The 11,364-nt window shown below is 26.9% G+C and overlaps 1 protein-coding gene across 3 annotated transcripts in view; it reads left to right on the forward strand.

The window, feature by feature from the left end:
* LOC145832010 (uncharacterized) overlaps nt 1-9,268 on the forward strand; it is a 45,565-nt gene extending 36,297 nt beyond the window's left edge. For all 3 annotated transcript variants that reach the window (XM_082939374.1, XM_082939376.1, XM_082939375.1), the window contains 19 exons: nt 269-362; nt 621-886; nt 1,227-1,320; nt 1,381-1,446; nt 1,614-1,816; nt 2,124-2,293; nt 2,602-2,691; nt 2,849-2,924; nt 3,518-3,670; nt 3,894-3,965; nt 5,040-5,210; nt 5,995-6,084; nt 6,442-6,504; nt 6,740-6,864; nt 7,208-7,304; nt 7,839-7,938; nt 8,149-8,228; nt 8,492-8,591; nt 8,907-9,268. In XM_082939374.1, coding sequence (XP_082795500.1) covers nt 269-362; nt 621-886; nt 1,227-1,320; nt 1,381-1,446; nt 1,614-1,816; nt 2,124-2,293; nt 2,602-2,691; nt 2,849-2,924; nt 3,518-3,670; nt 3,894-3,965; nt 5,040-5,210; nt 5,995-6,084; nt 6,442-6,504; nt 6,740-6,864; nt 7,208-7,304; nt 7,839-7,938; nt 8,149-8,228; nt 8,492-8,591; nt 8,907-8,973 — 2,177 coding nt within the window. In that variant the 3' untranslated portion in view covers nt 8,974-9,268. The remainder of the gene's footprint in view (nt 1-268; nt 363-620; nt 887-1,226; nt 1,321-1,380; nt 1,447-1,613; nt 1,817-2,123; nt 2,294-2,601; nt 2,692-2,848; nt 2,925-3,517; nt 3,671-3,893; nt 3,966-5,039; nt 5,211-5,994; nt 6,085-6,441; nt 6,505-6,739; nt 6,865-7,207; nt 7,305-7,838; nt 7,939-8,148; nt 8,229-8,491; nt 8,592-8,906) is intronic.
* Nucleotides 9,269-11,364: the final 2,096 nt, after the last annotated feature.

The following is an 11,364-nucleotide window of genomic DNA, read 5'->3' on the forward strand; positions in this document are numbered from 1 at the left end:
TTATTGTCTGAGAAGCTCTGTGTACACTTGATTATCAGACAAACAATATTTTAAACAAACTACTGTCATTATTTTTTAAAGATATCAATTGGTTTGAAATGTAGTAAATTTTATTAAGAAAGGTCATAGATGTGTAATTTAAACAAAAATTTTTATAGAATATAACCTTTGTCAGATATATTTCAATGCACTGCGCATAGATGCACTTTTAAAAAAACTAGTGATTGAAAATAGCTTTTAGCCTTTGTAAATAAAGAGTTATTTTCAGAAAACAACCAAAGTGATAACAGAGTGCTTCCAGTTATCAGTGAAAATATTGTTGAAACAAATGAAAAGCTATCAGACGCCTCATCAAATGCTTCGTTAGTTTGTTTATTTTTACAAACAAAATTAAAAAATTCTTAACTTGTTTTTGATAGTAACTACTTAACAAGGACTAATATTTTTTTTTTCCTCCTGAAAAAGTTTTGTTGTTCCAAACATTTTTTTTTTAAATTATGTTATTCAGTTTTACGTAATTTACTTTAAAATGTATTTTAAAATATAATTAGAAAAGTTTGATATAATTCGTAATAAATACTGGAATATAAATTAAAGTTGAAATTTTTCTACCTCACCAGGTCTTCATCGTACGACCTGCACATCAAAGTTAAGCAGTCGCTCGCCGACAGGAGGGCTCGGGTGCTGGTCAAGCAGCGCGGTTTCCATGACAACCTTGCACCCCAGGTTGCCAGTAGCGACAGCAACAAGAGGAGGAGCCTGAAGAGGAGCAGCAGCGACACTTCAACACTGAAGAGGAAGAGGAACTCTCTGAAGAACGGCAACAAGGCTTACAACGGTCTCTTTACTGATGACACGTCAGTATGGACCTCCAAACTTGAAAACTGTTCGTTTCTTTTTCTTTTATACGAAAATTTTATGAAGTATATGATAAACTATTATTTTTTCTGAGTAATTTAGGTTAATTATTTTTTTAAACGAGCTATGATCATTTTTAATATATTATAAATGATTTAGTATAAAGTTATGTAAAATTTGTCAGTAATTTGTATTTATTTTATATAATATTAATAAGTTAGTAATTTAGTTACAATAAACATTTTAATTGGATATGAAAGTTGTGCTTTGAACTTTTTACTTTCAAAAGCTATTATAAGCTGTTATAACTATAAAAAAGTATTTGAACAACTGTCTGTAGAAAATTTAATTATAAGTTTAACAAACAGTTGATGAAGTGGACCGAACAAGGAATCGCAAGAGCAGAACCAGCTCGAACGGCGGAAGCATTCTTAAGTCCACTAACGGTTCAACTAGAAAGAGGTTGGTAAAAACTTTTGAATTATTGTTTTAGTTTATTTTTATTTTTTTACGTTAAAACAGTGTCGACTTGAAGATAAAGTTCGATACTTCTGTCGTTGGAGGTAACTTGCAAGAAACAGATAACGGGTGAGCCGTTTGTTTTTTGATTAATTTTTGTTGTAATGATTTTTAAAGTAAGGAGTGTGTTTTAGTTTTGTAAAGGTAAGTTTAAAACTAAGTTCAGATAGTCTCTTCGGAATAAAATTTTGTACAAAAAATATTTATATTTTTCAAAAATATTTTTTTCTATCAAGCCACATTGAAAACCCGGAAACATCTCAACCTCTCACTCCAACGGTTGCTAATGACAACTCGAACCTGGAGGAGTTCTTCACACCCGCCGCCCCCACCCCAAAACCCCGCCAAACTTCGACCAATCACAACGCGCCTCTCATCTTGCTTGATGATGTCACAGATGACGATTCCAAGTTCTTTTCTCCCATGACGATATCAGGAGGTAAGTTTTATGGCCAACATTTTTTTTAAATTTCAACAATTTAGTGTATTTGATATTTAAACTGTACCAGTTTAATGAACTCTTATTTATAGTGGGTGATCTGCCTTTTTTTATTAATAAATGGACATCTTTTTCTAAATAATATAATTCTATTTATGATACAAACACTAAAATGATATTTTTAATTCACTCAAAATGTTAAACAAGACATCTTTTTCTTATTTAGAAAATTTATAATCGTCGTCAATAAAATACAATATAAACTTTATAAAATCGAAACAAAATGCTTACCTGTAAAAAAAAACAGATAATCTCGGACACACGATGGGTTCCAGCGCCGCGTCGCAATTGTTTGAAAATATGACGTCACAGTCAGGAAATATGACGTCACACTCAGGAAATATGATGTCACAGTCAGGCAGGTTGCTGCCCCCGACCCCGAAGCCGCGCACCAGAGCCTTGCCTGAACTTCCTAAGGTTTTTGATTAAATATTTGTATAAATTACATAATTAAATTATTTTAACAAAATTGATATTTTTTAACAGTTTTCATTTTATTAATAACACAGAATTATCAATAGGTACTTTAGTTGCTTATACGTACTCAACTAATTGAAATTTAATTAGCAAGCAAATAGTTGATACTTTCTGATTTTAAATACTTTTAGTTTGTGCAAAATTATGACTTTTATTTAACTCTTGTCTTCTATTTAAGTTTTATTCTAAATCAAGTTCAACAGTAAAAAGTTTTGTACGCATCTTAGTTTAATAACATTTTTATTCAGGTACCTCATTTGGAAGCGTACTCACCAACAACAACCATGCAAGATTTACAATCTACATCTAATTCCACTAAAACAAAAGAAGAAGTTAACGTAAGTGTTTTTTTTTTTTGTAAACAAATTATTTGTTTTACTTTTTAGTATTACGAGCTACTTTTTTTACGAACAATGTCATGTAGTGTACAACATTTCAAAGCTTTAAAACTCAACTGAAAAACAACAGTATCTTATAAACTAAAAAAACTATCAGGAAATGAGAGACCGTTTTGTGAATATGAGGAAAAGAAATAGGTCAAACGCAGTTTTGGAGACTGACCATTATAACGGTAATTATTTAAGTTATTATATGTGCATTTGGTTTTTTACTGCTTTTCACATTGTATTTACTGAAAAAAGCTATTTAGATTATATTGATATATACAGGGTTGCAAAAAATCTGAAAGCCTGGAAATACCTGAAATTTTGAACAGAGGTCATAAAATAACCTCGAAAAACCTGGAACTTTAATTTTATTATAAATGTAAAGTAATGAAGTTTAGATTAGATACGAAAATCTATTAATATAAAATTTTGTTTTGTATCATTAAAAATGTTTTTTTTTATAAAAAGAAAGCATTTAAACCAGCGTTACTGTATCTTTTATGGTTTATACTATTTAAAGCAGTTTAAATTAAATTTATTTTTCTGTTAGAAATCAACCAAAAAACTTTTTTTTTTAACCTGGAATAAATTCAGAAAACCTGAAAATAAAAACAAAAAACCTTAGACAACCCTGTATTCAATTTTCTAAATTTAATATTATCAATTATAAGCACTAATTGTTCTATGCATCTATTTAGCTCATAAATTTCACTTACTATTTCAAATAAGTTTCTTAGATAATTTAAATAATATTTAATATTTTTCAATATTTTTTCAGACACTGAAGTTCTGAACGAGTCTTTCAACGGAGAACTTCTTACCAGAAAATCTCCAACTCCACAGAGGAAAGCCAAGAAAAAGAAGAGGAAGTCGGAAAAATTGAAACAGCAAGCAACTGTTGATTTTGATTCTAAAAATTATGACTACTCTTGTAAGTTTATTTTAATAATTTACTTGTTGTTATATCAAGTTGAATTGTTTCTTTACTTTTTTCGCATTTTAATTCAAAATTTAAATAATTTGTTTCAACTGTTCTAACAAGTGTTGCTTAAAGCAGGTGACTAAGTTTAAAAGATAAAGTTAATAACATTTAAACAACAATTAAATTGGAACGACAATAGTTTTTTTTTAATATTTTTATTTTTTTTTGATAGTTGATCAATCAGTTCAAGGTGAACCAAGTTACAATGAAGAAAAGTTTGACAACACAAACTACAACGGCACTTGTTAGTTAATTATTTTTATCTAAATTAATGTTTATTGTTATAGATGAAACTGTTATTGGACTGCATTAAAAGTGATTAAGTGTTTCAAATCAAGTACTTAGGTCATGCAATAATCCAATTTTTATAGGTTATAAATAAAAAATAACAGTTGTCTAATAAAATCTAAAATGTTCTTTAGAGTACATACACAATTTTTTAGTATACACATCTCTGAAAAAATTTAGTTGAATATGTCAGATCAGTACAAATATTTTACAGTTTTTGTTTATTGTTTTTAAGTTTTCAGTAACTGAAATTGATGTTGCTGAAAAATTTTTGCATTTTTCAATTGCTGATTATATAAAAAAAATTATCATTCTCTTTTCTTTAATTAATCATTGGCGTTTAATTTTTGTTCTGTCAATATTTTCAATATTAAACATATTAAACTGCATAAATTTAATTAATAAACTTATGGGTTTTATTGTATAGTTTAGGCTACTATATAAAAATAGATCAATTTTTTTACTTATATATATATATAAGATGTAACGTTAAAAGGCGTTAAATCCTGGAGAATTAACGCCGTTAGTTGAAATAAAGTTTTAGCACAAGAACATCTGTGGTATGTATATATATATGTGTGTGTTTTAGTTCTTTTTAGTTATATTCTAGTTTATTAAAGATAATTTAAAAAAAGAAAAGAAAAATGGCTGAATCAAGTTTTAAGGCAATAAACTCAAAACAATGATATTTACAGTCAATTTACATTTTAAAAAAGTAAAATTTGGACGTATAAAAAGTAGTCATTACATTATAAAAGTTCAGGTTTTTTTTACATATTCAACATCACCAAAAATATACTTTAACTTGAGAAATGTATTAAACGACTTTCAATATACATTTGTGCAAGCTAAAAAAAGTACCAACTATGTTTTGTTTTTCTTTAAACAATTTTCATTTATACAAAAATTAAATCCCTGTTTTTTATTTTCACTGTAAACGAAAACTGTTTTCAATATACTCCTTTTGTTAAATACATTTAACAAGCTCATCATGTTGCAAATCTCTATAAAGCTTGTTTTATTTGAAAAGTGGAGCGGACATTGGACGAGGTGCAGATCCACAAAAAGAAGCAGAAAGCGAAGAAGAAGGTGTCCCTGTCTCCGGAGACTCTGGAGATCATGGGAGGTAGTAGTGGTAAGAAGAAGAAGAAGAAGAAGCATTACTCGGCAGTCGAGAAGAAGAAGAGGTTCCGGCAAAAAAGTTTGAACGTTTTGCTGATTAAAAAACATATTTTTATAACTATTAGTTTATTAGTACAACCAAGAAGTTAAAAGATAACACAAACAAAACTCATTAATAATAATCTCTAGACACTATTTTTTTACTGTAAACAACACTGACAACATTTGTTTAAAGCGTAATTTACTAGTTTATTTTATAACCATAACTACCTGAAAATACATTATACAGGGTTGCCAAAAAACCTAGAAAAACCTGGAGTTTGACAATTTAGCCAAAAAAATCCTGGAATTTGAGAAATTTTGAAAAGTTACTGAAATATCTGGAATTTTGAACAAAAATCACTAAGAAACCTGGAATTTTAAACAATGTTTTCATTAAAGTAGTAAAATTTTTATTTGACACAAAAAATCTATCATATAGGTAAAAATATTTTGTCATCATCAAAAATGTTTTCATTATAAAACACATCTTAAGTAGCTTTAATTATCTTTTTAATGTTGTTATACTATTTAAGGCTATTTTTTACCTTAAACTTTATTTTTTATTAAAAAATAGACTTAAAACTTATACTTTTGAAAACCTTGAAGAAGTTCAGAAAACTTGGATGAAATTTCTCAAAGAATTTTGGCATTTTAGTTTAAACTTAGGCTTTTAAAGTAGCAGTTAGGCACTTCAATAAATACACCAAAGTATTGTTAGGGTTATAAGTATAAATAAAGTATTTACTTGAACTCTTATTAATCTTTAAATTAAATAACTAACTTTTTGTTGAATTTACTTCTAATACCAATTACTTACACAGAGAAATATTCCAACGAACGCCAGTTTATAAATGATAAGGAAGTTCAAGAAATTTCTAGAAATTCATCGTTTAAATCAACTGATCAATCAGGTTTGATAATTTTAAGAAAATGTTTTAAGTTTATAATTCATTTACATATAAAAGCTCAAGTTATATATTTGTTGTTATAATGGTTAGCGTAACGTGTCTTTAAGTTTTAAAGCAACCATAAAGTGTTTTAGTTTGACTGATTGCAAAGCAAAATTGATCATGATTTTTACAGAAATAACTTTGTTTTTAAACTAAATTATCATAATGTCTTTAATACAACCGCAGTAAAAAAGTGAAATGCCAACGATTTGTTAGATACTTGTGTTGATTGTATTTTATTCTCGGACATTCTGGATCAAGTTTTGCATTTAAATAATTAAATGTTACTTTGTTTATTTTTTTAAATATTTATTTCAGAAATGGAATGGGCAGTTTTGCGTGGTGAAGTTCCAATAAGTAGGAGTGTGGCCCAAAATGAACGTACTTATGTTTATATAACTTACTTTTCCAAAAAAAATGTTTTAAGCTGTTAATACCTGTAGTAAAAAATTTTTAAATGATTTTAGTTTTGATAGAAAACGTAAACAAACATTTTTAAAATATCCACCTTTAAAAACTAATTTTGTGTTGCGTTTTAAGCCTTTAAAAACTGTAACTAACTTCCAATGGTTACAAACCACTCTATTTTCAGTTTTGATAGAAAATTTACATTCAGACTTGGAAATTTCTCGTAACAACTCGGTAGATGATAATTTAGAAGCGAAGATGAGAAGGAAAGCCGAGCAAGCTGCCAAGAAGCAGGCCAAGTTTGAGGAGAGAATGAAACTTGAAAAACACCAGGTAATTTCAACTTGTGTTTATATTGTAGTTAAAAAAAGTAAATAATTTTTACATGTGTTTTGATGAAGTGTTAACATTACACCTAAGCTCCGTGAGAACACTCTTAAATATTAATATATATAGTTATTAACCCTTGCCTTAAAATACATTGTTTGCAGTCATTAAGTGAGCTCTTTAGTCACTTTAGTCATTAAGTGAGCTCGATCTTTGATAGCGTTATGTAGAAAAAACAGTTATAAATTTTGTTACTGCTCTATTTTTCGGAACTTACTAAACATTAGGTACTTATTATGTTTGAATATAAAGCCCATTTAAAGACTTATAATATAAAGAACAATTTCAGTACATTCAAAATCAAATGGACGAGTTGGAATCGAAATATCGAGAACTTGAGGATGAAGGAGTTAAAATTGAAAAGTATATCAGAGGCGAAGAAATTGGTCAGTTTATAATATTGACTTGTTATTCATTCAATTTATTGTTTAAAAGACTTTTGTTTTAATAAGATTGTCGGCAAGTTTAAAACAATGACAGTTGAAACATTATTAACTGATCAAAAATAAATGATTAAATTATGCAAATAGAATGTCCAAGTACAGTATTAGATTTTGTTAAAAACGTTCAAACTATATATCAGTCAGAGTAATATTTTAAAGATTTATTAAAAAAGTTTTGAGTCTTAGTTCTAATATATCTCTTCTAACTAATATTTTAAGTTATTCCTTAAAATATATCCAAATACAAGTCTTCGAAAATAAACTGTTTCTTTTTTTTTGAGTAATCTAGTGTTATATTTTTATATACAAACTTTATCTCATAAAATAATTTTGACTACAAGCAATTGAACGGAATATATAACTTTAGCTGTTCTTTGGTTTTTCCACTCAATAGTTTTAAATAATGAAATAAAGCAAAATCCGTAAAATATAAATTTACAAAAACTTAAAACTATTAAGTATTTAAATCATGTACAGATCCTGAAGATAGAGATGACTCGAAAATATACGCAGATTGGTTTGAAGTTGTTCAGCAGAAAAATCAACTTTTGTTATTTGAAAAAGAACTAGCGGCCCAGTAAGATTTTTGAATTTCAATAAGTTTAATTTATCCGCCACTAAAATTTCGTTATACCTATTTTTTTCTTGTTTAAAATTAAAATTGTGTTAACAGTTGTATAACTATTTTTTACGGCCAAGTATGCAAATATTTAGTTTATTTACATTTAAGATGCACAATTTTACTTGTTAAATTAAAAATTTAATTTTTTTAATAATTTTTCAATAGTCAAAGAGAACTTCAGCTTCGAGATAAGCAAGAAAGAGTGGAGCAAAAAATTAGAAATATACAAAACGTTCCAAATTCAAGTAAAATATTTATATTAATTATTACCTCATTATTTTAGTTAAATCACACTTTTTTATATTAGTTATAATATTGTTCAAAATTAGAGTTTGTTTGCATTTTAAGCAACATTTTCTGCTTAATCAAACGTACTTTACTTGTTATATAAGACAACTTTGTTTTATAATAAAAGTATTGTATTATTTACCCAGTTCTTTGATGCGACAATTTTTACTTTTTTTTCAAAAATATATTTTTTACCTATGAAGCAAATATTTTATCACAGAAACAATGAGCTCGGAGGAGCAAGAATTACTGAAGGAACTTCTTGATGTGATCGAACAAAGAAACGAAGTAGTACAATTCATGGATGAACAGCGAAAACTGTTCGTTTATTGTTAAGTTAATAGTTAATAAATTAAAATAATTAAGTTTAATTGTGTTGAAATAGCTAACAATATAAAATAATATATACTAAAAAGTTAGTATAAATATTTATTATTCACTTTTTAATATAAGGATTATTTGCAAACATAAAAAACGTCTATCAGTTTTCAAAGCTCACTCTTTTTTGTATACTTTTTTTTGTTTTTTAATTGCTCTAAAGTATACATTTTAAATCTATACTTAGATAAAATCCTATTAGGCAACATTACACATTGAACTTTAATATATTTATTAATGCAAACAATTTTTTACAGGCAAGAATCCATTGACCCGGTCGCTTTGATGATCGGAAAATTTAACGATTTTCAGCTGGTATCATGATTACATTCCTTCTTACTTAATTATTTGTCGCATTTATTTTATTGTGTTTCAAAGCTGTTTATGCTTTGCTTTTTTTTACAACAGTTCAAACTACATAATTTTGTCACTTACTCATTTTTCATTTTGAATCTGTAAAACTTTTTTATTTGAACCAAAGACTTACCTTTGTATTTTTCCTTGTATTGCTTCTAATGAGTTTTATCATATTTCGACTAAATGATGAATTTTTTACGTTATTTATTTGTTTTTATTCTAATAAAAAAGCAATACTTTTGCCAAATACTTTTACTTTACAATTCCCATTGCATTTTTATAGTAGGAAATTAATATTGAATTTTTTGTTCAACGATTATTTTAATTATTTTTACTAATAATATTTTTTTAAGGAGTGCCGTGCTTCAGCAGTATTAAAGTTTTAAATATTTTTAAGTGTCAAAAGCTTTCAAAAGAAGCATTACTTAATTCGAAGATTATATATAAAACTGACTGTGTTTTTTGCAAACTTTTTTTTTCAGTCTTACTTTTCTTGCCTTTTAAACCTTTGTTGCTTTCAGTAAACTTTTCAAAATTTAATTTAATTTTTTTTAATAAAAAATGTGTGCTTTAAAAATGTTAAAGTTAGAATAAAATAGTTGTATCAAGGTTGCATAGTGTTCAAATCTTTAGTTTTTTACTGTTTATTTCTTAAAAAAGTAAATTTGTGTAAAACATTACAAAATTAGTTGTTGAATATGATGTTTTGGGTTTTATTATATGTATATATATATATATGTGGGAACGGGTCTAAATTGCACGAAGACAAAATTGCACGAGTGCACAAAATTGCACGAAGTCAAATTTGCTCGAGGGCACAAAATTGCACGAAGACGAATTTGCACCAATGGTAAATTTTGCACGAGAATAAAAAAAAATAGAAAAAATTAAATAAAATAAACAGAAAAGATAAACTAAAAGATAATTTAATAAAGTACAAAAAAAAAACTACTATCCGAGGGTTGTAACTGTGAAAGTAAAAATAAAAAATTAACTAATACAAAAAATTAAAAACAAAAAGCTATCGACCGAGGGTAAGGGTTAGGGGTAACAGTGATATTAAAATATAATAATAATGAGAATAAAAAAGTAATAACTTACCGACTAAGGGTAAAAGTTAAGGGTAATAGTGATAAAATAAAAATATTAACCCGTGCAAAAGTGACCCTTCGTGCAATTTTATCCCCTCGAGCAAAAGAATCTTTGTGAAAAAGTATCTTCGTGCAATTTTGTCCCCTCGTGAAAATTTGACAGCTACCCATATATATATATAAATATATATAGAAAACAACAAATACTGTTTTCTTGCATTTTTAAAATTGTAAAAATAGAAAGGTTTGCTTAAAAAATTAATGAAAGTCACTAGAATAGTGAAAAATAGAATATGTAAGTGTTTTATTAATAAGTATTGTGTAGAGTTGTTTATAAAGTAACTCTACAGATAAAAAAGTTAAACAATTGGCATTTAATGTAATTCTATTTTATATTTTTGTTGAAAATTTATTTACTTTTATCGTCGTAGAATACAGACAATTAAAATTCAAACTTTTTAAATCCAACCTATTATTAAACGAATTTAACATGTTTAGCTAGAAGAGAAATAATACTGTGTATAAAAAAAAGCTTCGCTAAAATTTAAAGTCTGCGTTACAGTGGATGTAAAAATATGGAAGCTTATCCTTCTATACTATTTTCCAGCCAAGTTAGAAAGTTATTAAGATCAACAAATTACGACCGGGATAATTTAAATCTTTTACATAACTCATGCTAGTTTACTTTTCTAAAAGAATTTGCATTTATATACATATTAAAATTTTGCTATCAACTAAATGAAGATAGATAGATAAGCAGTTTCTTTTTTGTTTTGAATCGACTTTTTTATGGAACATTGAGTAAAGCAACTAAAAGTTAACTTATTTAGCAACAAAATAAAACAGTAAAAGTAAGAGGAGTATAGGAAAAAGGTAAGTCGGTGTATAATTAAAAGAAAGAAGCAAAAAGACCACAAATAAATCAACAAGCTTAAATAGATCCATTTAAGGAAAACTTATGTAAATAATGTGTAAGTTGAAACTCACCTATAAACTTTTTTACCAAACATTTTTAGAAACTTAGCACTACAAGATTGTCCAACTACTGTATTTAAAAGTGTCTAATGTTAATAGTTTAGTTGTGTTTAACTGTTTACTAAGATCTTGTATCTTTGTATTTCTTTTAGATAATTTGATTACTTTCTTAAATGAAAGAATTTTATTTTGCAAAAAAAATAAATACATGCTCGTCACAATTAGTTAGTTACGGATTTATTATTAGTTATGATCCGGTCGGATTAAAAAGGTTTATCGTTTAAACAAACGT

Source organism: Thalia democratica, chromosome 3 (assembly GCF_965202585.1).
Source record: "Thalia democratica chromosome 3, ktThaDemo2.hap1.1, whole genome shotgun sequence".
Taxonomy (NCBI): Eukaryota; Metazoa; Chordata; class Thaliacea; order Salpida; family Salpidae; genus Thalia; species Thalia democratica.